Source organism: Cololabis saira, chromosome 10, assembly GCF_033807715.1.
Source record: "Cololabis saira isolate AMF1-May2022 chromosome 10, fColSai1.1, whole genome shotgun sequence".
NCBI classification, from domain to species: Eukaryota; Metazoa; Chordata; class Actinopteri; order Beloniformes; family Belonidae; genus Cololabis; species Cololabis saira.
The window spans coordinates 46,264,818-46,291,928 of record NC_084596.1 but is presented as its reverse complement, the minus strand read 5'-3'; the positions used below and the strand labels follow the sequence as shown (position 1 = coordinate 46,291,928).

General features: G+C 43.7%; 1 protein-coding gene across 1 annotated transcript; it reads left to right on the top strand.

Annotated features, from left to right (window-relative positions):
* Nucleotides 1–3,635: 3,635 nt before the first annotated feature.
* LOC133453148 (zinc finger protein 260-like) lies at nt 3,636–26,860 on the top strand. Its single transcript, XM_061733043.1, has 3 exons — nt 3,636–3,833; nt 17,683–18,210; nt 24,596–26,860. The coding sequence occupies exons 1-3, from the start codon at nt 3,764–3,766 to the stop codon at nt 25,840–25,842; spliced, it is 1,845 nt and encodes a 614-aa protein (XP_061589027.1). The 5' UTR covers nt 3,636–3,763; the 3' UTR covers nt 25,843–26,860.
* The last annotated feature ends 251 nt before the right edge of the window (nt 26,861–27,111 follow it).

Here is a 27,111-nt window from a genome sequence, read left to right as displayed (position 1 = left end):
GCCGCATGCAGCTCTTTAGCGCCGCCCTAGTGGCTCCTGGAGCTTTTTCAAAAATGTTTGACCTTTTTTTCCTTTTTTTCTTCTTTTTTCCTTTTCAACATTTCAACTTTTTTTTCGACATTTCGACATTTTTCTCTAGATTCTACTTCAACATTAATCTCAACATTTTGACTTTTTTCTCGACATTTTTACTTTTTTCTCGACATTTCAACTTTTTTCTCGAAGTGCATAATGAAAAAAAAAATCTCCCCCCAGTTCTAACTAATATAGAAACATGCAGCATGTGTTGTCTTCATTCTAATTCTGATACAAGACTTTTCATTTTTTGCGGCTCCAGACATATTTGTTTTTTGTGTTTTTGGTCCAATATGGCTCTAAAACATTTTGGGTTGCCGACCGCTGATTTAGATGTTTCCCTGTTTCAACACACTGCCATACAAGTGTCTGTGTCATCAGAGAGTGATCCAGACCTTGATGACAGGCTGATGAACACCGTTAGTTGTGATCAGATGTGTTGGAGCTGGGAGACATCTAAAACATTCTGGACGTTGTCACGTGAGGACCAGGGTTGTCTACCGCTGTTTTAGATCCTGCATCAACACGCCTGCTACCTTATCTGTCAGAACAAAGTGAATAAACTAAAGCAGTGACTTCCCTAACCTGCTAACCAGTGTTCTTCAACCCCCCAGTCCTGCAGGTTTACAGGTTTCCTGCTTCATCACACCGTGATACAAGTGTCATTAACAGACTTGTGCAGACCTGGATGACAAGCTGATGACCTTTTGTTCTTCCTTCCTCTCATCTAACTCTCTATTAAAGCTTCATGTTCCCTCTTCTTAAATACTGCAACATTGTTTGGGCTTCGACACATTCAACATATATTAATAAATTACTGATAATTCAAAAAGGGTTTCTCAGAATGATATCACATGCAAACAGATATGAGCGTCTGCTCCCCTTTTCATTAAAGATTCATTATTATCCGTCAATAAAAATTAACATTTTTCAAACATGTTTATTTATGTTCAAATTTAAAAATGATATACAAGATCTTCCTTCTTCTTTTCATAATTTCTTTTGTGTTAGTTCCGATATTCATTCTTATGCCACAAGGCACAAAGATGATTTTAATTTACCGTTTTGTAGAACATGGAAACATCAATCTTTCCACTTGTGGAATTCACTCAATAAATCTCTTAAATCATCACCGTCCTTGTCAATATTAAAAAAACATTTAAATAACTTTCTTATTGTTTCATCTTTGTAGTGTTTATTATTTAATCTGAGTTACATTTTCTTTTGTGTTTTTTTACTCCCCCTTGATCTGAGACTTCTGGGAGTTTGTTCCAGACCTGTGGAGCATAGAAGCTGAATGCAGCTTTTATGTTCCAGACCTGTGTAACATAGAAGCTGAATGCAGCTTCTATGTTCCAGACATGTGGAACATAGAAGCTGAATGCAGCTTCTATGTTCCAGACATGTGGAACATAGAAGCTGCATTCAGCTTCTATGTTCCAGACCTGTGGAACATAGAAGCTGAATGCAGCTTCTATGTTCCAGACCTGTGGAACATAGAAGCTGAATGCAGCTTCTATGTTCCAGACATGTGGAACATAGAAGCTGCATTCAGCTCCTCCATGTCTGCTTGTTGTTGAATGTTATACAAATAAACTTGTCTTGTAAAGTCATGTGACGTCACTATCATACGTTATTCCAAAGATAAACAGACTCAAAATGAACAGGTTATACGTTTATTTCTCATTTGTTTTTCCATGAATGATGACAGACACCGGAAATAAACAGATCCAAACCTCATCATCAACATTGTTCGGTAAATAAGAAATGTTGTTGAATGAAAACCAACCAAACCCACGACCCCGGACGTGTTCACTGGCTGTAGGAACTAAAGTTTACAGAACCTACACAAGGTCAGAAAGAGTTCTAGGTGTCAAACATTAACGTTAACTCCACCTGCTGAACTCTGGCTGCTTCATTTCACTGGGACATAAATGAAATAAGTGTAAAATGGGCAAAATATATATGTTGTTGTAAAGTCTATCCAGCGTGACATCGGGGATAAATTTGCTTATGTCATCACAGAAATATGAAACTACCATATTCTAGCTTCAGCCAATCAGAATCCGTAGGTTCTTCTTCTTTGTGTTTTTTGGCGGATTGCAATACTAGCTGTAAGGTGCATACCGCCACCTACTGAACCGGAGTATGTAGGACAGGATCTAGTTGTTTATAGCTTTACATTAAATAATCTAATATAATAATAATAATAATAATGAAAAGAGAAAAAACTCTAAAAAAAAAAAAAAAGATAAATAAAATAAAACAAATAAACCGCTATATATTCACTATATCGTGTAAAACAAGCCAGTGTTTCTTAGAAACTCTGACCCCTCTCTGTGTCTCCCACACCTTATCACCCTTAGTTCCCTTAGTTCCCAGTATCCCTGTCAGATTCCACTCACCCGCCTCTCTCACCCTGTCTTTCAACCTGGTCCTTTCTTTGATATATTTATTACATTGCATAATTACATGTTCAGCGTTTTCTCTTTTCTTACATATAGCACAAAGTTCTGAATTTGCTTTTCCGAATAAAAATAGTCTTATTTAGTCCAGTGTGATCAAATCTTAGTCTTGTTAAGATTACCTCCTCTCTTCTACTTGATACCTTGATACTTGATGACCTTGATGTGTTTTGTATTCTATAATAAGTTCTGCCCTTACTGTCCTCGTCCCACTTCTTCTGCCAAAAATCTGATACTTTTTTATTTATTATTGATTTAGCTTCACCTTTTCCAAATGGGATATCAGTGATATGTTTTGAGCTTAATGCTTTTTTAATGCCACTTTATCTGCACATTCGTTTCCTTGTATTCCCACATGAGCAGGTACCAGCAGAATTCTACCTCCATCCCCTTTCTCTGAATCCTGAACAGACACTGAAGAACTTCATACAGCAAATCTTCCCTGAGTGGCTTCGTAGTGTAAACTCAGTAGCGCAGCGTTCCATTTACCTCGGAAATCGAACTGGGAACTGGGAATGGCAGCCATCTTGGAATGGTAACTCGGGGGTGTTGAAGCTTCTCCCACTTTCCCAGTAGGAAATCCCACTTCGAAGGGCGTTCCAGTTGAAAATTCCGACTGGGAACTGGGAAATTCCGACTTCCAAGGACAAATGGAACGCGGCATTTGTCCGTAGGTTCATTTTAGATGACGCGTTTTGTTTACTTCCGTTGGTGTCACATTATTAAAGTCCCGACGGGGGACTCGAGTGGGGAATGCTTCCAGTTCTGCTACATTTTTGTGAATCTATAAAGTCATGATTACGGAAAACGCTATTATGAGTCCTCGGTGTTGTGTGATGTGTTCCCAAATGAATAACCCGAATAATCAATGTGAATATACATGTGTACATATACACTACAACTACAAAAAAACATCAATATATTTGAATTTATATTAAAATATAAAATTAAAAAACATCATTGTTTAAAATAAATGGCTATGCGACTGTGTAATTCTGTTATGGTTTAAAATAAAGTTTGTAAATAAGGAAAGGAAAAAAGTGGTGAAAGTGTGTGACGTAACTTCCGGCGGAAGTAAACATTGGAGCGGCTGAAGCGCGTGAACGTGTGTGGACTGCGCTCGGGGACGCGCTTGTGATTTTATCTGATTCTTTTATTATCTGCAGTCACAATGTCTTCACTTCACTATCCCCGAGTCTGTCGGTGAAGGAAGGACAGAAACGATGGAAGAGAGCGGGGATCATGGAGGACTGGAGATCAGCTGGAACCCAGGGAGGAAGGAGAACAAGACAGGTGAGTGAAGCTGATGTTAGTGAACCAGATGTTAGTGAACCTGATGTTAGTGAACCTGATGTCAGTGAACCAGATGTTATTGAACCAGATGTTAGTGAACCAGATGTTAGTGAACCTGATGTCAGTGAACCAGATGTTAGTGAACCAGATGTTAGTGAACCAGATGTTAGTGAACCAGATGTTAGTGAACCAGATGTTAGTGAACCAGATGTTAGTGAACCTGGTGTTAGTGAACCAGATGTTAGTGAACCTGATGTTAGTGAACCTGGTGTTAGTGAACCTGATGTCAGTGAACCAGATGTCAGTGAACCTGATGTTAGTGAACCAGATGTTAGTGAACCTGGTGTTAGTGAACCTGATGTTAGTGAACCTGGTGTTAGTGAACCAGATGTTAGTGAACCAGATGTTAGTGAACCAGATGTTAGTGAACCTGGTGTTAGTGAACCTGATGTTAGTGAACCAGATGTTAGTGAACCTGATGTTAGTGAACCTGGTGTTAGTGAACCAGATGTTAGTGAACCTGATGTTAGTGAACCTGGTGTTAGTGAACCTGATGTTAGTGAACCAGATGTTAGTGAACCTGATGTTAGTGAACCTGATGTTAGTGAACCTGGTGTTAGTGAACCTGATGTTAGTGAACCTGGTGTTAGTGAACCAGATGTTAGTGAACCTGATGTTAGTGAACCTGGTGTTAGTGAACCTGATGTTAGTGAACCTGGTGTTAGTGAACCTGATGTTAGTGAACCTGATGTTAGTGAACCAGATGTTAGTGAACCAGATGTTAGTGAACCAGATGTTAGTGAACCTGATGTTAGTGAACCTGATGTTAGTGAATCTGATGTTAGTGAACCAGATGTTAGTGAACCAGATGTTAGTGAACCTGGTGTTAGTGAACCTGATGTTAGTGAACCTGATGTTAGTGAACCAGATGTTAGTGAACCAGATGTTAGTGAACCAGATGTTAGTGAACCTGATGTTAGTGAACCTGATGTTAGTGAACCAGATGTTAGTGAACCAGATGTTAGTGAACCAGATGTTAGTGAACCTGGTGTTAGTGAACCAGATGTTAGTGAACCTGGTGTTAGTGAACCTGATGTTAGTGAATCTGATGTTAGTGAACCAGATGTTAGTGAACCAGATGTTAGTGAACCAGATGTTAGTGAACCTGGTGTTAGTGAACCAGATGTTAGTGAACCTGGTGTTAGTGAATCTGATGTTAGTGAACCAGATGTTAGTGAACCAGATGTTAGTGAACCTGATGTTAGTGAACCAGATGTTAGTGAACCAGATGTTAGTGAACCTGGTGTTAGTGAATCTGATGTTAGTGAACCAGATGTTAGTGAACCAGATGTTAGTGAACCAGATGTTAGTGAACCTGATGTTAGTGAACCAGATGTTAGTGAACCAGATGTTAGTGAACCAGATGTTAGTGAACCAGATGTTAGTGAACCAGATGTTAGTGAACCTGATGTTAGTGAACCTGATGTTAGTGAACCTGATGTTAGTGAACCTGATGTTAGTGAACCAGATGTTAGTGAACCTGATGTTAGTGAACCAGATGTTAGTGAACCAGATGTTAGTGAACCAGATGTTAGTGAACCTGATGTTAGTGAACCAGATGTTAGTGAACCAGATGTTAGTGAACCTGATGTTAGTGAACCAGATGTTAGTGAACCTGAACCAGATGTTAGTGAACCTGATGTTAGTGAACCTGGTGTTAGTGAACCAGATGTTAGTGAACCTGATGTTAGTGAACCAGATGTTAGTGAACCTGGTGTTAGTGAACCAGATGTTAGTGAACCTGATGTTAGTGAACCTGATGTTAGTGAACCAGATGTTAGTGAACCAGATGTTAGTGAACCTGATGTTAGTGAACCAGATGTTAGTGAACCTGAACCAGATGTTAGTGAACCAGATGTTAGTGAACCTGGTGTTAGTGAACCTGGTGTTAGTGAACCTGATGTTAGTGAACCAGATGTTAGTGAACTTGGTGTTAGTGAACCAGATGTTAGTGAACCTGAACCAGATGTTAGTGAAACTGATGTTAGTGAACCTGAACCAGATGTTAGTGAACCTGATGTTAGTGAACCAGATGTTAGTGAACCAGATGTTAGTGAACCAGATGTTAGTGAACCAGATGTTAGTGAACCTGATGTTAGTGAACCAGATGTTAGTGAACCTGATGTTAGTGAACCAGATGTTAGTGAACCAGATGTTAGTGAACCTGATGTTAGTGAACCTGGTGTTAGTGAACCAGATGTTAGTGAACCTGATGTTAGTGAACCTGATGTTAGTGAACCTGATGTTAGTGAACCTGATGTTAGTGAACCTGATGTTAGTGAACCTGATGTTAGTGAACCAGATGTTAGTGAACCAGATGTTAGTGAACCTGATGTTAGTGAACCAGATGTTAGTGAACCAGATGTTAGTGAACCTGGTGTTAGTGAACCTGAACCAGATGTTAGTGAACCTGATGTTAGTGAACCTGATGTTAGTGAACCTGATGTTAGTGAACCAGATGTTAGTGAACCTGAACCAGATGTTAGTGAACCTGAACCAGATGTTAGTGAACCTGAACCAGATGTTAGTGAACCAGGTGTTAGTGAACCTGGTGTTAGTGAACCAGATGTTAGTGAACCAGATGTTAGTGAACCTGGTGTTAGTGAACCTGGTGTTAGTGAACCAGATGTTAGTGAACCAGATGTTAGTGAACCAGATGTTAGTGAACCTGGTGTTAGTGAACCTGATGTTAGTGAACCAGATGTTAGTGAACCTGATGTTAGTGAACCTGGTGTTAGTGAACCAGATGTTAGTGAACCTGATGTTAGTGAACCTGGTGTTAGTGAACCTGATGTTAGTGAACCAGATGTTAGTGAACCTGATGTTAGTGAACCTGATGTTAGTGAACCTGGTGTTAGTGAACCTGATGTTAGTGAACCTGGTGTTAGTGAACCTGATGTTAGTGAACCAGATGTTAGTGAACCTGATGTTAGTGAACCTGGTGTTAGTGAACCTGATGTTAGTGAACCTGGTGTTAGTGAACCTGATGTTAGTGAACCTGATGTTAGTGAACCAGATGTTAGTGAACCAGATGTTAGTGAACCAGATGTTAGTGAACCTGATGTTAGTGAACCTGATGTTAGTGAATCTGATGTTAGTGAACCAGATGTTAGTGAACCAGATGTTAGTGAACCTGGTGTTAGTGAACCTGATGTTAGTGAACCTGATGTTAGTGAACCAGATGTTAGTGAACCAGATGTTAGTGAACCAGATGTTAGTGAACCTGATGTTAGTGAACCTGATGTTAGTGAACCAGATGTTAGTGAACCAGATGTTAGTGAACCAGATGTTAGTGAACCTGGTGTTAGTGAACCAGATGTTAGTGAACCTGGTGTTAGTGAACCTGATGTTAGTGAATCTGATGTTAGTGAACCAGATGTTAGTGAACCAGATGTTAGTGAACCAGATGTTAGTGAACCTGGTGTTAGTGAACCAGATGTTAGTGAACCTGGTGTTAGTGAATCTGATGTTAGTGAACCAGATGTTAGTGAACCAGATGTTAGTGAACCTGATGTTAGTGAACCAGATGTTAGTGAACCAGATGTTAGTGAACCTGGTGTTAGTGAATCTGATGTTAGTGAACCAGATGTTAGTGAACCAGATGTTAGTGAACCAGATGTTAGTGAACCTGATGTTAGTGAACCAGATGTTAGTGAACCAGATGTTAGTGAACCAGATGTTAGTGAACCAGATGTTAGTGAACCAGATGTTAGTGAACCTGATGTTAGTGAACCTGATGTTAGTGAACCTGATGTTAGTGAACCTGATGTTAGTGAACCAGATGTTAGTGAACCTGATGTTAGTGAACCAGATGTTAGTGAACCAGATGTTAGTGAACCAGATGTTAGTGAACCTGATGTTAGTGAACCAGATGTTAGTGAACCAGATGTTAGTGAACCTGATGTTAGTGAACCAGATGTTAGTGAACCTGAACCAGATGTTAGTGAACCTGATGTTAGTGAACCTGGTGTTAGTGAACCAGATGTTAGTGAACCTGATGTTAGTGAACCAGATGTTAGTGAACCTGGTGTTAGTGAACCAGATGTTAGTGAACCTGATGTTAGTGAACCTGATGTTAGTGAACCAGATGTTAGTGAACCAGATGTTAGTGAACCTGATGTTAGTGAACCAGATGTTAGTGAACCTGAACCAGATGTTAGTGAACCAGATGTTAGTGAACCTGGTGTTAGTGAACCTGGTGTTAGTGAACCTGATGTTAGTGAACCAGATGTTAGTGAACTTGGTGTTAGTGAACCAGATGTTAGTGAACCTGAACCAGATGTTAGTGAACCTGATGTTAGTGAACCTGAACCAGATGTTAGTGAACCTGATGTTAGTGAACCAGATGTTAGTGAACCAGATGTTAGTGAACCAGATGTTAGTGAACCAGATGTTAGTGAACCTGATGTTAGTGAACCAGATGTTAGTGAACCTGATGTTAGTGAACCAGATGTTAGTGAACCAGATGTTAGTGAACCTGATGTTAGTGAACCTGGTGTTAGTGAACCAGATGTTAGTGAACCAGATGTTAGTGAACCTGATGTTAGTGAACCTGATGTTAGTGAACCTGATGTTAGTGAACCTGATGTTAGTGAACCTGATGTTAGTGAACCTGATGTTAGTGAACCAGATGTTAGTGAACCTGATGTTAGTGAACCAGATGTTAGTGAACCAGATGTTAGTGAACCTGGTGTTAGTGAACCTGAACCAGATGTTAGTGAACCTGATGTTAGTGAACCTGATGTTAGTGAACCAGATGTTAGTGAACCTGAACCAGATGTTAGTGAACCTGAACCAGATGTTAGTGAACCTGAACCAGATGTTAGTGAACCAGGTGTTAGTGAACCTGGTGTTAGTGAACCAGATGTTAGTGAACCAGATGTTAGTGAACCTGGTGTTAGTGAACCAGATGTTAGTGAACCTGGTGTTAGTGAACCAGATGTTAGTGAACCTGGTGTTAGTGAACCAGATGTTAGTGAACTTGGTGTTAGTGAACCAGATGTTAGTGAACCAGATGTTAGTGAACCAGATGTTAGTGAACCTGATGTTAGTGAACCTGATGTTAGTGAACCTGATGTTAGTGAACCTGATGTTAGTGAACCTGATGTTAGTGAACCTGATGTTAGTGAACTTGGTGTTAGTGAACCAGATGTTAGTGAACCAGATGTTAGTGAACCTGATGTTAGTGAACCTGGTGTTAGTGAACCTGGTGTTAGTGAACCTGGTGTTAATGAACCTGGTGTTAGTGAACCAGATGTTAGTGAACCAGATGTTAGTGAACCTGATGTTAGTGAACCTGATGTTAGTGAACCTGATGTTAGTGAACCAGATGTTAGTGAACCTGGTGTTAGTGAACCTGATGTTAGTGAACCTGGTGTTAGTGAACCTGGTGTTAGTGAACCTGATGATAGTGAACCTGGTGTTAGTGAACCTGAACCAGATGTTAGTGAACCTGATGTTAGTGAACCTGATGTTAGTGAACCTGATGTTAGTGAACTTGGTGTTAGTGAACCAGATGTTAGTGAACCAGATGTTAGTGAACCTGATGTTAGTGAACCTGGTGTTAGTGAATCTGATGTTAGTGAACCTGGTGTTAGTGAACCTGGTGTTAGTGAACCTGATGTTAGTGAACCAGATGTTAGTGAACCAGATGTTAGTGAACCTGGTGTTAGTGAACCTGATGTTAGTGAACCAGATGTTAGTGAACCTGATGTTAGTGAACCTGATGTTAGTGAACCTGGTGTTAGTGAACCTGATGTTAGTGAACCAGATGTTAGTGAACCTGATGTTAGTGAACCAGATGTTAGTGAACCTGATGTTAGTGAACCAGATGTTAGTGAACCAGATGTTAGTGAACCTGGTGTTAGTGAACCTGATGTTAGTGAACCAGATGTTAGTGAACCTGATGTTAGTGAACCTGGTGTTAGTGAATCTGATGTTAGTGAACCTGGTGTTAGTGAACCTGGTGTTAGTGAACCTGATGTTAGTGAACCAGATGTTAGTGAACCAGATGTTAGTGAACCTGGTGTTAGTGAACCTGATGTTAGTGAACCAGATGTTAGTGAACCTGATGTTAGTGAACCTGATGTTAGTGAACCTGGTGTTAGTGAACCAGATGTTAGTGAACCAGATGTTAGTGAACCAGATGTTAGTGAACCTGGTGTTAGTGAACCAGATGTTAGTGAACCAGATGTTAGTGAACCTGATGTTAGTGAACCAGATGTTAGTGAACCTGATGTTAGTGAACCTGGTGTTAGTGAACCAGATGTTAGTGAACCAGATGTTAGTGAACCTGGGAGGAGATGGTTGTCCAGTTTTACCTGATGTTAGTGAACCTGGGAGCAGAGGCGATTCTAGGGTCTGTTGGGGCCCTAGGCAAAAATTTCTAGGGGGCCCCTCAAACCAGCGTTCATCGCCGTTATGTTATAATAAACTGACACCAACGAAAACTTTATGAAATTTTGACCAGGATTCCTTGCGAACAGAGCATGCGCAGAAAACAAAGTCTTCTTCTTTGTGTTTTTTGGCGGATTGCATACCGCCACCTACTGAACCGGAGTATGTAGGACAGGATCTAGTTGTTTATAGCTTTACATTAAATCATCTAATATAATAATACTAATGAAAAGAGAAAAACTCAAAACAAACAAATAAACCAAACAAGACCGCTATATACTCACTATATCCTGTAAAATAGAAAACAAATTCCTGTTCCGTTTGATGGGGATATTCCATTTGGCGTTTACATGACTGAATATTCGGGTTTTAAAAGAGTTATTGACTGCATGTAAACGCAGTCGTCATAGCTTTCATAGCTTAACATTAAAGGTGCGTTTCCACTCCACAGAACAGCTCTACTCTACTCTACTCTACTCTACTAACCAAAAACGTCAATAAACTTAACACTGGTCTGACGCTAGTTTTGCTGTTTAACGGTAGTTATCTGCTCCACTTACCACTGTCTTGCTTTCTTCTGTCTTTTTCCTCCTTTTTTTTCTTCCTCTTTTCACTGTCGGACAGATAACTACTTCTCTTCATTTTTCTTTACCTTCGGCTGAGCCGAATCGGCTCCATTTAAAACTTCCAAAATGAACGTTAAATTCTGTGCACACGACACTGTGTGTAGTTTTTTTTTTATTCTGACACTGCGTACAGGTGGATGATCCGTGATCATGGGAATGACGAGATGGGGCCCTTGAGGGAGGTTTCTTACTGGCTACTGAGATGTCATTGATAATTGCCCTATGTTTGTTTAAGGAGGAGGATGTGGTCATTATGGTTACCATTATGGTAATACTTTTTTAGTCATCTAAACCCCTGATAGGAAACACTTTTGTAATAAAAGTAATTATAAAAAAAAAAAAAAAAAAATATTTTTTTTTTGGGCCTCATGGGCCCCCCAACAACTCGGGGCCCCAAGCAGTTGCCTGCCTTGCCTGTTCACAAGCTGCGCCCCTGCCTGGGAGGAGATGGTTGTCCAGGTTCTGGACGCCTGCGGTTGCTCAGGACCTGCTTGAGAGCTGGGGCCTCATGTACAAAGAGTGCGTCAATCCTTGTGCAGAATTCTTGGGTACGTGTAGCACGGTGCAAAATGAAGCCCCCCTCCACTTGTTTTATTTTCTTCTGCTAAGAGCAAAAATATATATTAATGTTCACTTGCCACACAACTTCACACTTGTGAAGTTCTTCACTTAAGTAAAGAAAAGGGGGGGGCAGCACAAGAAACTACAGGAGCGACTCTAACACACTAGAGTAGTGATGCACCGTAATGAAAGATGTGGCCGAAACCGAAAATAATAATAAACACTTGGCCGAATACCGAACAATACCGAACATGGTTCTTCGCAGTTTTTCATTTATTTTGCCAATTTTTTCACCATTGCATAAATCAAATACATTTGATTTAGGCATGCTTTTAAAAGAAAAAAATCTTTTACAAAATTACAAGGTAGAAAACATTTGTTGAACATAAAAAGCTGAACATTTTTTAATTTCCCAGCATTTCTTAAATATTCCAGCAGACATTATACCAGCAAAGAACAATCACTTAAAATAAATAAATTTGCAAAATACATTTTTTGGCCATCTTTGAGCTTACGTTAGGCTGACTGAACATTGTAACATAGGCCTTAAAACAATAAAAATGCATTAAAGCGCTCAGGGTTTTTTATCATTTCAAATGATAAATCAAACTTGTAGTGCTGAAAGACTTTGCAGATGTGCCCCCTCTAGATATTTGAGCAGAACATTCATTGCAAACAGCCATTCTTGTATTATTCTTTGCCACTCTAAAATACTTCCACACTGCTGACATGTTTGCACCACTTCACTCCACGCTCTTCCACGTTTGATTTCCTCATCTAAACGCACCTGTAATAGATTGATTTATGTTGTTTTGGTTCTACCTGCTGGTGAATGTTAGGTAAAATTCTTATGTGGTTACTTTTTGGTTGGCCAACGATTTATGTGATGCGCAACAGTTACGGAGCGGCCAGTCTATTTCCTTATATTACAACGCCGTTATTAATTGTTTGTTTTTTTTCCCACTTATTACACCGAAAGTGTTTTTTTGCCATTTTCGGCCGAACAATTTCGGTTACCGAACAATCGGTGCATCACTACACTAGAGTTTACACTACCTAGAGATTTACCAATACCAGCTAGAGGTTTACTAAACACTAACTATAGGCTTTACTAAACAGAAAGGTTTTAAGTTTAGTTTTAAAGGTGGAGGTGGTGTCAGCCTCCTTAACCCAGATTGGAAGTTGGTTCCACAGTAATGGTGCCTGATAGCAGAACGCCCGCCCTCCAAATCTACATTTAGATACTCTAGGAACTACGAGTAAACCTGCACCCTGGGAGCGGAGAGCTCTGCCAGGAACATAAGGCACTATCAGGTCTTGTAAATACTGCGGAGCTAAGCCGTTTTGGGCTTTATATGCAAGTAATAAAATTTTAAATTGAATTCTGAATTTTACAGGTAGCCAATGGAGCGACGCTAACACTGGAGAGACGTGGTCTCTCCTGATGATTCCTGTCAGTACTCATGCTGCTGCATTCTGGATCAGCTGGAGCCGATTCAGCAAATGACTTGGACATCCTGCTAATAACACATTACAGTAATCCAGGAACCAGGAGGTCAATGAGGTCAATGATCGACTTTGTTGTCGTTTCATCTGACCTCCGGCCGTATGTCTTGGACACTCGGGTGAAGAGAGGGGCTGAGCTGTCAACTGATCACCACCTGGTGGTGAGTTGGATCCGCTGGCAGGGGAGGAAGCTGGTCAGACCTGGAAGACCCAAGCGTATCGTGAGGGTCTGCTGGGAACGTCTGGCAGATTCCCCTGTCAGGGGGGTCTTCAACTCCCACCTCCGGGAGAGCTTTGACCGGATTCCGAGGGAGGCCGGAGACATTGAGTCCGAATGGACCATGTTCTCCACTTCCATTGTTGACGCGGCCGTCCGTAGCTGCGGCCGTAAGGTCTCCGGCGCCTGTCGCGGCGGCAATCCCCGAACCCGGTGGTGGACACCGGAAGTAAGGGATGCCGTCAAGCTGAAGAAGGAGTCCTACCGAGCCTGGCTAGCTCGGCGGACTCCCGAGGCAGCTGACGGGTACCGGCAGGCCAAGCGGGCTGCGGCCCGGGCGGTCGCGGAAGCAAAAACTCGGGTCTGGGAAAAGTTCGGGGAAGCCATGGAGGAGGACTACCGGTCGGCCTCGAGGAAATTCTGGCAAACCATCCGGCGCCTCAGGAGGGGGAAGCAGTGCTCCGCCAACACTGTTTACAGTGGAGGAGGGGAGCTGTTGACCTCGACTGGGGACATCGTCGGGCGGTGGAAGGAATACTTCGAGGATCTCCTCAATCCCGCTGACACGCCTTCCGTCGAGGAAGCAGAGACTGAGGATTCAGAGGTTGATTCATTCATTACCCAAGCTGAAGTCACTGAGGTAGTTCGGAAGCTCCTCAGTGGCAAGGCACCGGGGGTGGATGAGATCCGCCCTGAGTACCTCAAGTCTCTGGATGTTGCGGGGCTGTCGTGGCTGACACGCCTCTGCAGCATCGCGTGGCAGTCGGGGACAGTGCCTCTGGACTGGCAGACCGGGGTGGTGGTCCCTCTCTTCAAAAAGGGGGACCGGAGGGTGTGTTCCAACTACCGGGGAATCACACTCCTCAGCCTCCCGGGGAAAGTCTATTCCAGGGTGCTGGAGAGGAGAATTCGGCCGATAGTCGAACCTCGGATTCAAGAGGAACAATGCGGTTTTCGTCCCGGTCGTGGAACACTGGACCAGCTCTACACCCTCCGCAGGGTGCTCGAGGGCGCATGGGAGTTTGCCCAACCAGTCCACATGTGTTTTGTGGACTTGGAGAAGGCTTTCGACCGTGTCCCACGTGGCATCCTGTGGGGGGTGCTCCGAGAGTATGGGGTCGGAGGCCCTCTGCTGAGGGCTGTACGGTCCCTGTATGACCGGAGCAGGAGCTTGGTTCGCATTGCCGGCAGTAAGTCAGACCTGTTCCCGGTGCGTGTTGGACTCCGGCAGGGCTGCCCTTTGTCACCGGTTCTGTTCATTATTTTTATGGACAGAATTTCTAGGCGCAGCCAGGGGCCGGAGGGGGTACGGTTCGGGAGCCACTTGATTTCATCTCTGCTTTTTGCAGATGATGTGGTCTTGTTGGCTCCTTCGAGCCAGGACCTTCAGCATGCACTGGGGCGGTTTGCAGCCGAGTGTGAAGCGGCTGGGATGAGAATCAGCACCTCTAAGTCTGAGGCCATGGTTCTCGACCGGAAAAAGGTGGCTTGCACCCTCCAGGTCGGGGGAGAGTTCCTGCCTCAGGTGGAGGAGTTTAAGTATCTTGGGGTCTTGTTCACGAGTGAGGGGAGAACGGAGCGCGAGATCGACAGGCGGATCGGTGCGGCGGCCGCAGTAATGCGGTCATTGTATCGGTCCGTCGTGGTGAAGAGGGAGCTGAGCCGAAAGGCAAAGCTCTCGGTTTACCGGTCGATCTACGTTCCCACCCTCACCTATGGTCATGAACTCTGGGTCATGACCGAAAGAACGGGATCCCGGATACAAGCGGCCGAAATGAGTTTCCTCCGCAGGGTGGCGGGGCGCTCCCTTAGAGATAGGGTGAGGAGCTCCGTCACCCGGGAGGAACTCGGAGTAGAGCCGCTGCTCCTCCACATCGAGAGGAGCCAGCTGAGGTGGCTCGGGCACCTGTATAGGATGCCCCCTGGACGCCTCCCTCGTGAGGTGTTCCAGGCATGTCCCACCGGGAGGAGGCCCCGAGGAAGACCCAGGACACGCTGGAGTGACTATGTCACTCGGCTGGCCTGGGAACGCCTTGGAGTCCCCCCGGAAGAGCTGGAGGAAGTGTCCGGGGAGAGGGAAGTCTGGGGATCCCTGCTCCGACTGCTGCCCCCGCGACCCGGACTCGGATAATGCGGTGGACAATGGATGGACAGTAATTCAATTCAATTCAATTCAATTTTATTTATATAGCGTCTAATACAACAGAGTTGTCTCTAGACGCTTTACAGAGACCCATACCCAGAACATGACCCCCGAGCAGTTATTACATAAACAATGGCAGGTAAAAACTCCCCTAGTGGGAGAAAAACCTTAAGCCAAACAGTGGCAAGGAAAAACTCCCCTTTAGGAGGGAAGAAACCTTGAGCAGGACCAGGCTCATCAGGGGGGACCCTCCTGCCGAGGGCCAGACTGGTGGGTCAGGGACGGCAACAGCACAGCAGGCAGGTGGAAGCAGCAACGGGATGACCGGGGGTGGGGACCGCAGGCCAGCACACAGCTCCCGAAGCTCCGGCCCAATCAGCAAGTCCCAGGTTGGGGTGCAGGGTCAGGAAAAGACTTGTGCTCCGTAATGCAAGCTACAAGCCACCCACGGCCACCTGCAGGACAAAAGAGAGAAAAGGGAGGAGAAGGGGGGGCCAGCAACGGGATGACCAGGGGTGGGGACCGCAGGCCAGCACGCAGCTCCCGAAGCTCCGGCCCAATCATCAAGTCCCAGGTTGGGGTGCAGGGTCGGGGAAAGGTTGAGAAGGGGCAGGGCCAGGGAGAGGAGTCTTGAGGGACGAACATTCTCCCCCGCCCAAAAGGGGCCGTTACCCTGCCCCCCTCACTCCCACACTGCAGGTTCCGGTGTCCGGCAAAGGATGCTGCAACATGGACAAAAGAGAGAAAAGGGAGGAGAAGGGGGGGCCAGCACAAGAAACCACAGGAGCGACTCTAACACACTAAAGTTTACACTACCTAGAGATTTACCAACACCAGCTAGAGGTTTACTAAACACTAACTATAGGCTTTACTAAACAGAAATGTTTTAAGTTTAGTTTTAAAGGTGGAGGTGGTGTCAGCCCCCTTAACCCAGATTGGAAGTTGGTTCCATAGTAGTGGCGCCTGATAGCAGAACGCCCGCCCTCCAAATCTACATTTAGATACTCTAGGAACTACGAGTAAACCTGCACTCTGAGAACGGAGAGCTCTGACAGGAACATAAGGCACTATCAGGTCTTGCAAATAATGCGGAGCTAAGCCGTTTTGGGCTTTATACGCAAGTAATAAAAAAGTAATCCAGTCTAGAAGATACAAACGCACGAACTAGTTTTTCTGCATCACTCTGCGAGAGGATTTTCCTAATCTTTGCAATATTACGGAGATGGAAAAACGCTATTTTACAAACCTATTCATCATGTACATTTAATATCCACTTGTTTCTCAAATACACAAATAGCAAATCATGTCTACCTAACATTGTCATATTAAAGGAGCTGTATGTAAGAGCAATAATAAAACGAATCATAAAATGACCCCGATATGTCAACAGACATTTAAAAATCATGTTCATTTCAAATACTTATGTCACTGACAACAGCACTCAAGCCAGGATATTCCAGTTTAAAAAGAGGAGTTGCAGCCCTCAACTGATGTTTATGTTGTCATTTTTTGTTTTGGCCTTAAGCTCCACCCTCCACCTATCTCCCAATCACCAAGTCAGTATTGTTTCTGAAGCTCCACCCTCCACCTATCTCCCAATCACCAAGTCAGTATTGTTTCTGAAGCTCCACCCTCCACCTATCTCCCAATCACCAAGTCAGTATTGTTTCTGAAGCTCCACCCTCCACCTATCTCCCAATCACCAAGTCAGTATTGTTTCTGAAGCTCCACCCTCCACCTATCTCCCAATCACCAAGTCAGTATTGTTTCTGAAGCTCCACCCTCCACCTATCTCCCAATCACCAAGTCAGTATTGTTTCTGAAGCTCCACCCTCCACCTATCTCCCAATCACCAAGTCAGTATTGTTTCTGAAGCTCCACCCTCCACCTATCTCCCAATCACCAAGTCAGTATTGTTTCGGCATCCGGGTTGCCAGCTCGGCTCTAATTATGGCAGCCATGGCAGCCTACGTTCCTGCTGCATTCTGCAGCCTACCTGGCAACCTCTGGTCGGGGGGAGGAGGGGGAGGGTACACGCCGCTCAACAATATTTTGAAAGTATTTTGAAAAGACCAGTTTTGGACATTTCTTACAGACAGCTCCTTTAACTTAATTAATCATGGATCTATTTTAATTAATCTATTCATCAATTGCAGACAGGCAGCTCATGAATAGATTAATTTAAAAAGTGGCGGAACGCACGTTTTATGTGCCAGGACAACACAGTCAAAGTTCAGGGCGCCGTCCTCGGGGCCTGGCAGACCGGCCTGACGGGTCAGGGGTCAGAGATTGCCGTTTTGAACTGACATTAACGTTTTATGTTGTCCTTTGTCCCGCCAGACCTCCCACAGCAACCCGTCTGTAAAGAGGAGAAGGTTTTGTCTGGGCAGTTTCTCTGCAATCAGGAGAGGAACTCCACTCTGGACCACGATAACCCAAGAACCACGAGGATTAAAGAGGAACAAGAAGAACCAGAACCTCCAAAGATTAAAGAGGAACAGGAGGAACCAGAACCTCCAAGGATTAAAGAGGAACAGGAGGAACCAGGACCCCCCAGGATTAAGGAGGAACAGGAGGAACCAGAACCTCCAAGGATTAAAGAGGAACAGGAGGAACCAGGACTTCTTGGGATTAAAGAGGAACAGGAGGAACCAGGACCCCCCAGGATTAAGGAGGAACAGGAAGAACTCTTCATCAGTCAGGAGGAAGAGCAGCTTGTTCTGAAGCAGGACACTGACGTGATGGTTCAGTTCAAGTCTGAATGTGATGAAACATTGGAAGTCTGTGAAAGTACCAAGATCCAGTACGAGGAAGAGACTGATCGTCAGCACAGACTTCTGCAATCTTACATAAACCTGCACATTATAGGTATGTTGAACTGTAATGATTTGATGAAACTAGTTTGAGTCATTAACAGCAAACATGCATCATGTGAAGGAGAAGGTCCACTCGCTTTCATTTCTGAGCATCATTCAGCACAATATTAAAAAACCCATTTGATTCTTAACAGCTTTAAAATTAGCTTAAAGCTAAAATCTAAGACTTTTCCAGACATTAAAAGTTCATCACTAAACTGTAGTACACTGTCCAGCTTTCAATTTAAGAGGGACATGATTGATAGAGATGCCAGGCATACCAGGAGCTTCAGTGAGCCATTCTGGTGCTGCTAAGTTGAATTGGTAGTAGCTAACGGCCTATGGACCCGTCCACACCTGAGCTCAATCCAGGCCCTCGGTTTGACTCGAGGAAGCATCTTCCAGCTGTCTCTTTGCCATGGCACATGCCTGGCCCTTACATGTCTTACATGATCGGTTTTGGAGGGTAATCAATAACAGCCAGAGCTGGTAGAGTAGCCAAAAATTGTACTCAAGTAAAAGTACTGTTACTTCAGAATAATATGACTCAAGTAGAAGTAAAAAGTAGTCATCCAAATAATGACTTGAGTAAAGGTAAAAAAGTACTTGGTGAAAAAACTACTCAAGTACTGAGTAACTGTTGAGTAACGTCTGATTTATTTTTTTAACACAACCATTCAAACAGACAAAAGTACAAAATAATCATCTTCAGGCAAATGAAATCAATAAAATAAATTAAAATTAATAAAAATAGCTTAAATTAAAATATGCTTAAAGTAAATTAAAGTACTTTAATAAATAATAAAAATAAATAAAATAATAACAGAATAAAAAAATAAATTAAGCACAAGTAGCACAAAATGTCAAGCCTTTGTACTTTTCTTTTTTAACCAGTCAGAACTAGAACAAACATGAACTCATAGAAACTCTGTGTGTGTTTGAGTCTGTGTAAATGTGACAAAACATGCAAAAACTAACATTTTTCCCAAAGAATCACCCAGTGATGTCATGAGATTGACGCGTACGTGGATAAAAGGGCTAAAAGAAAAGTAACAGCTCAACGTAGCCTAATGTAGCGGAGTAAGAGGAACAGTTTCTTCTTCACAAATCTACTCAAGTAAAAGTAAAAAGTATAGTGATTAAAAACTACTCCTTAAAGTACAAAATTTCCCAAAACTTACTCAAGTAAATGTAACGGAGTAAAAGTAACTCATTACTACCCACCTCTGATAACGGCAGAGGGAGGAGGAGGCTAAGCCAGATTAATCAATCAATCAACCTTTATTTGTATAGCACTTTTAAAACAACCAGGCTTGACCAAAGTGCTTCACAATTAAATTCAAATGAAAATATGGACTACAAAAATAATCATAAGACACACGAAAATGTAGAAAATGAAAATATTCCAGTAAAAAATCACATTTACAAAAAAATGCTATTATGTGCCAAATGCCAATCTGAACAGGCAGGTCTTTAGTTTGGATATTAATTGAGAAATTCTTGTGGTCATGTCACCGGGTTCTTGTCAGCAGGCGATCAACAGCATTTTGAACAACTTGCTAACAATGCAGTAAGGTTTGCTAAAGGGCATTACAATAATCAAGCCAGGAAGTCGAGGTCCACAGCTCAAGAATGGCTTGGCTTTTGTGGGGAGTGGAAGTTGCCAGAAACTCTCCCTGTCAGTTTTTAAAGTGTTATCAAGAGCCACATCTGGATTTCTGACTACCTGGTTAAAGTGAGGGGCAAGGGCATCAAAACCTGGGACAAATGAAGATACTGCACTACTGGAGGGCTTGGAAGGATCAAATGGAACACATTCAGTTTTACTCTCATGTAAACAGAGGACACTTTGATACAGCCAGAGTTTAATGTCGTCTAGGCATCTGTGGATGGATTCCAGGGCGCTTGATGAACCAGGCTTGATTGGCAGATAGATTTGCAGATCACCTGCATACAGATGAAAGGACACATTACGGTGGTGCATTGACCCTAATAGCAGCATGTATAGCAAAAATAGGACTGGGCCCAAAATGGATCCCTGTGGCACACCAGACGTCAGAGGGGCTGAGGATAAAGAGTGGTCATTAATAGGGGTGGGTAAAAACATAGAAAAATCGATGCATTGCAATTCTCCGCGCCCTGATTCAATATGGATTAAGCAAAACCTCTGAATGATTCACCTCCTGGCCAGTGGGGGCGCTGTGCGCAACATTTTCTTATGATTCGCGTTTTGTGGACGGTGGCTGCAGGTGACCAAACAACAATAAAATTGCGACGATGGCAAGCGGAAAATCTTTCAGATCAGACGTTTGGACTCATTTTGAATTCCCATTTAAAGAAGGAACACGAGAATCGGATAAAAGTAGGGTGGTGTGTAAAGAGAGGTGGTGTGTGCAAGAGTGGCGCAAGAGCAGACCGCTCTGCCGCCGAGCTCAGCGGCGCGCGAGAGAGCGCCTGCCACAGCGTTTGCGCCGCGCCTGCTTGCCTGCCCGAATTGAAAATGTTTTAATTTCACCGTGCCGCGCTGTGACGACATCTCGGTGCGTCCAATAGGAGAGAAGGTGGTGGAGGCTGCGCCGTCTCTGCACCGAGTCAGTACTGTAGTACAAAAGTTAAATAAAAAAAAAAACACATGACAGTTCTGTGTCCACATGATCCGCAGGTTTGTGTTGCTGTTCGGCGCAGCAACACAAACCTGCGGATCATGTTGACACACAAAACTGTCATGTGTTTTTTTGTTTTTATTTTAACTTTTGTACTACAGTACAAATGCACACGTGAGCCATTATGGTGCTGCTAAGTTTAATTGCTCAGTTAATTTCTATGTGAAGTAACATGCCACGTGTTATAGGCATGAAAATAAAAATAATGAAAAATTGCCAACAGGTATTTGTGTATTTCTACGTCTTACTGAATCGATATCGAAGTATTTAAATCAATATCGAATCGAATCGATATTGAATCGAATCGTGAGGTTCTTAACAATACCCAGCCCTAGTCATTAATCACCTGTTGATCCAGACATTTCAGGAGGACTGAGTGGTCAGATCTTTTTACAAAAAAGTGAATAACTTGGTGAGCACAACCTTTTCTAAAACCCTGGATAAAAAAAGGTTAATGAGACAGTCTAAAATTGGAGAGGACTGTTGGATCAAGATTAGATCTTTTTAGCAGATGCCTCACAACAGATCCTGAACCAAGACAGCTGTCTTAAGGCTACGTACGATTAAAGCTGACAACACTGCGGTATTCAGCCCTGGTCCTTGGGAGCGGTGAACACTTGAGAGTTTTTAAGTCAGGATCAAAGTAACATGACTACAGGACTGTCTCAGAAAATTAGAATAGTTCTTTATTTTCTGTAATGCAATTACATGGTTTAAATCATATCTATCTGACAGGTTCCAGTTTGTTCATGTACATGAGGTTTCTTCAGAACAGTCAAGGGTCTGTTATGGTGTTCCGCAGGGTTCAGTGCTAGGGCCAATCTTGTTCAGTTTATACATGCAGCCGTTGGGAAGTATAATCTAGAATCACGGCATACACTTTCATTGTTATGCTGATGATACGCAGCTCTATTTGTCTATGAAGCCGGATGAAACAGAACCGTTAGTTAAACTTCAGGCATGTCTTAGGGACATCAAGGACTGGATGTCCAGAAATTTCCTGCTTCTAAATTCAGATAAAACAGAGGTTATCATTCTTGGTCCAGAGCATCTTAGGAAGGGATTAGATGGTGTTGCGATGGCTTCCAGTGCAACTGTGAGAAATCTTGGTGTTATTTTCGATCAGGATTTGTCGTTTAAACCATATGTCAATCAGGTTTGTAAAATAGCCTTTTTCCATCTCCGTAATATTGCAAAGATTAGGAAAATCCTCTCACAGAGTGATGCAGAAAAACTAGTTCATGCGTTTGTATCTTCTAGACTAGATTACTGTAATGTGTTGTTAGCAGGATGTCCAAGTAATTTGCTGAATAGGCTCCAGCTGATCCAAAATGCAGCAGCACGAGTACTGACAGGAATTAGCAGGAGAGACCACGTCTCTCCAGTGTTAGCGTCGCTCCATTGGTTACCCGTAAAATTCAGAATCCAATTTAAAATTGTATTACTTGCGTATAAAGCCCAAAACGGCTTAGCTCCGCATTATTTGCAAGACCTGATAGTGCCTTATGTTCCTGTCAGAGCTCTCCGTTCTCAGAGTGCAGGTTTACTTGTAGTTCCTAGAGTATCTAAATGTAGATTTGGAGGGCGGGCGTTCTGCTATCAGGCACCACTACTATGGAACCAACTTCCAATCTGGGTTAAGGGGGCTGACACCACCTCCACCTTTAAAACTAAACTTAAAACATTTCTGTTTAGTAAAGCCTATAGTTAGTGTTTAGTAAACCTCTAGCTGGTGTTGGTAAATCTCTAGGTAGTGTAAACTTTAGTGTGTCAGAGTCGCTCCTGTGGTTTCTTGTGCTGGCCCCCCCTTCTCCTCCCTTTTCTCTCTTTTGTCCATGTTGCAGCATCCTTTGCCGGACACCGGAACCTGCAGGTGGTCGTGGGTGGCTTGTAGCTTGCATTACGGGGCACAAGTCTTTCCCCGACCCTGCACCCCAACCTGGGACTTGCTGATTGGGCCGGAGCTTCGGGAGCTGCGTGCTGGCCTGCGGTCCCCACCCCTGGTCATCCCGTTGCTGGCCCCCCCTTCTCCTCCCTTTTCTCTCTTTTGTCCTGCAGGTGGCCGTGGGTAGCTTGTAGCTTGCATTACGGAGCACAAGTCTTTTCCTGACCCTGCACCCCAACCTGGGACTTGATGATTGGGCCGGAGCTTCGGGAGCTGTGTGCTGGCCTGCGGTCCCCACCCCCGGTCATCCCGTTGCTGCTTCCACCTGCCTGCTGTGCTGTTGCCGTCCCTGACCCACCAGTCTGGCCCTCGGCAGGAGGGTCCCCCCTGATGAGCCTGGTCCTGCTCAAGGTTTCTTCCCTCCTAAAGGGGAGTTTTTCCTTGCCACTGTTTGGCTTAAGGTTTTTCTCCCACTAGGGGAGTTTTTACCTGCCATTGTTTATGTAATAACTGCTCGGGGGTCATGTTCTGGGTATGGGTCTCTGTAAAGCGTCTAGAGACAACTCTGTTGTATTAGACGCTATATAAATAAAATTGAATTGAATTGAATTGAATTAAAAAAAACTAAAATGTCATACATTCTGGATTCATTACAAATCAACTGAAATATTGCAAGCCTTTTATTATTTTAATATTGCTGATTATGGCCCCTGACATGACTTGAAAATGTAATTCAGTTGTAATACCAAATGAATGGAGTCTGCTGAGATTTTTAGCGGTGGGTGGGCAAGTTTATTTATACAGCACAATTCAACACAAGGTAATTAAAAGTGCTTTACATCAACATTAAAAGCAGCAAGACACAATTAAACAGTAAATAACAAATATAATGAAATAAAATGATAAGAAAGGAGGTAAAATAATAAAAAGCACAAGCTGTTAAAAATAAGGGCAGTAGAGTCCAGCAGGTAAGTATTTAATTTAGGAGTAGCTTCAGTAAACAGTAATGTTTTTATCCTGATTTAAAGGATCTACAGTTGGAGCAGACCTCAGGTCTACAGGAAGTTTGTTCCACCGGTGAGGAGCAGAATAACTGAACGCTGATGAACCTTGCTTGGTTCTGGTTCTGGAACCACAACAAACCAGATCCAGATGAAGCTCAGGGGTCTGGGAGCTTCATAGGAACTAACAGATCCAGATGAACCTCAGGGGTCTGGGAGCTTCATAGGAACTAACAGATCCAGATGAACCTCAGGGGTCTGGGAGCTTCATAGGAACTAACAGATCCAGATGAACCTCAGGGGTCTGGGAGCTTCATAGGAACTAACAGATCCAGATGAACCTCAGGGGTCTGGGAGCTTCATAGGAACTAACAGATCCAGATGAAGCTCAGGGGTCTGGGAGCTTCATAGGAACTAACAGATCCAGATGAACCTCAGGGGTCTGGGAGCTTCATAGGAACTAACAGATCCAGCATGTATTTTGGTCCAAGACCATTCAGGTCTTTGTAAACCAGCAGTAAGATTTTAAACTCTATCCTTTGACTCACTGGAAGCCAGTGTAGAGATTTCATGATGGTGTAATATGGTCCAGTTTCCTGGTGTTTGTAAGGACTCTGAGTGTGGGGACCAGTTGGTGATATCAATTCCATCATCCTTCAGAAACTGCCTCCATACATACAGTTGAGGAAGCAGTTCAATCAGTCTATGAATCTCTGTCACTGTAGCATCATGCTGTTTCACTAAAAAAATATTACCTCGTGTCCATATTTGTGTGGTATAAAACGTAGAACTTTACTAAAAGTTAAAGGTGTGTGTTTTCATATTGCTATTTATCCCTTTATTCTCTAGAACTCCCACATCAGTGTGTCTGTAAAGAAGAGGATGTTTTTGTTGACCAGAAGCTCCACAAGCAGGAGCAGGAACTTATTTTGCACCAGGAGGAATCAGACCCTCCACATATTGAAGAGGAACCGGAGGAACTCTGCACTGTGCATGAAGATCTGTTACTGAAACAGGACGGTGATGCTGTTACGGTCACGGTTACTCATGACAAAGAGGACCATGGCGAACAAGAACCAAGCATCAATCATGTTCTCTGTCACAGCCCCCCCGTAGCAGAGAGCACAGAGGAAAACCAGCTTGGAGACGGGTTACCTAGTAATATAGAGCTAAAACCAAGAAAGACAAGGAGGAGTAACCGTGTTGGTTACTCTCCCTTGTCAAAACATCACTCTGTTACTGCCGCGCAAAAAAACTATGTAAAATGTGGCAGTTGTGAAAAATCTTTTAAGAAGTCATGTTTGAAGAGCCATCAGAGAACCCACGCTGGTGAGAAGCCGTATTCTTGCAAAACATGTGGAAGATGTTTCAGTCTAAGGAGTAACTTGTTATGCCACGTGACGAATCACACGGGGGAGACTCCGTATTCATGCAAAGCACGTGGGAAAAGGTTCAGTCAAAAAGATAGCTTTTTGTACCGCATGACAATTCGTGCAGGCGAGAAGCCTCATTCCTGCAAGAGATGTGGGAAAAGTTTCCGCTCCACCAGTGGTCTTGTGTACCACATAAGAACTCACACGGGCGAGAAGCCACATTCTTGCAAGACGTGTGGAAAATGTTTCAGTCTGGGTAGCACCTTATTATGTCACATGAGGACTCACACAGGTGAGAAGCCGTATTCTTGCAAAACGTGCGGAAAATGTTTCTCTCGAAATACTGGCTTGTTGTACCACATGAGAACGCACACGGGCGAGAAACCATATTCTTGCAAAACCTGTGGGAAGTGTTTCTCTCGAAATACCAGCTTGTTGTACCACATGAGAAATCACACGGGTGAGAAGCCGTATTCTTGTGAAGTGTGCGGGAAAAGTTACAGTCACAACAGTAGCTTTCTATATCACATGAAAACTCACACGGGTGAAAAGCCTTATTCATGCACATTCTGTGGCAAACATTTCAGTGCAAATAGTGACTTGGTGTGCCACTTGAGAACTCACACCGGCGAAAAGCCATACTCATGCAAAGTATGTGGGAAATGTTTCAGTGTAAGTTCTGGCTTGTCGCGGCACATGAGAACTCACCCAAAAAATGACTGAGAATTTGGTATCAGTCAGTAAAGGACCAAGAAGCTGAGCTCATTTACTTGACAATATTTAATAGTAAGTCATGTCCTTCAGTAAAAATAGAATTGCTGGTAAAAACTATTGTGATTAACCTGGACAATTTCTGCAGATATTTCGAAGGGTGTCCCTGTGCCTACAGTCTGTTATTGTATTTCTTTCCTAAAACCTAATTATAGTCAAGATGTCTTAATTTGCAGCACATAGGCATGAAGATAGAAAAGAGGGGCTGCTGCCTCACATCTCGCTGTGGCAGTGTTTCTCAATTCCTGTGCTTGGGATACCCTGTCCTGCATCTTTTAGATGTTGCCCTCCTTCAACACACCCTGATACAAATGATTGTGTCAACAGACTTGTGTAGATCTTGATAATGAGCTAATGATGTCCATTAATTAGAACGTGTGTCGGTAGAAGGGGACATCTAAAACATGCAGGATAGGGGGTCCTGAGGGGCCAGAATTGAGAAACACTGTGCTACGGTGACCACGCCTGAGAGGCTGTGTATCGCCCATAGACTACAAACACAGTGGTCACATCAGTCATGTGACCCATCGGTCTCAGAACACTGGTTTTGGAGTCCCTTTTCCTTCATGCTGCACACAGCCATGTTGCTTGGGAAGCTGATGGGAACACACCCACCATATCTCTATCACTGTGGTTCCCAACCCTGGTCCTCCAGGCACACTATCCTGCACCTGATTGACATTAACAGTTGTCACCAGTTTGTCATCAAGGTCTGGACAGTTCTGTTGTTGACACAGCTACTTGTATCACGGTGTGCTGAAGCAGGGAAACATCTAAAGGCCCAGATAGACTTGCAGTTCAGAACGCGTACGCATCATGGCCGCCACGCGTTTCCTGTGTTCATTTGACGCGTCGACTTGCACGTTCTCAAAAAGACACTGAACGTGTAGCGACCTGCAGTTCTGGCTCTGGACGCGAGTGGAGCTGGTCCCGGTCTGGTACCGGCTGGTGCCGGTCTGGTACCGGCTGTTCCCGGTCAGATACCGGCTGGTCCCGGTCAGATACCAGCTGGTCCCGGTACCGGCTGGTCCCGGTCTGATACCGGCTGGTCCCGGTCTGGTACCGGCTGGTCCCGGTCTGATACCGGCTGGTCCCGGTCTGATACCGGCTGGTCCCGGTCTGGTACCGGCTGGTCCCGGTCTGCTACTGCTGCTACTAAATATTTAATCACTTTTCCAACTGTTGCTCTGCTTACTGCCCCCTATCAGTCACCGCTGGTAC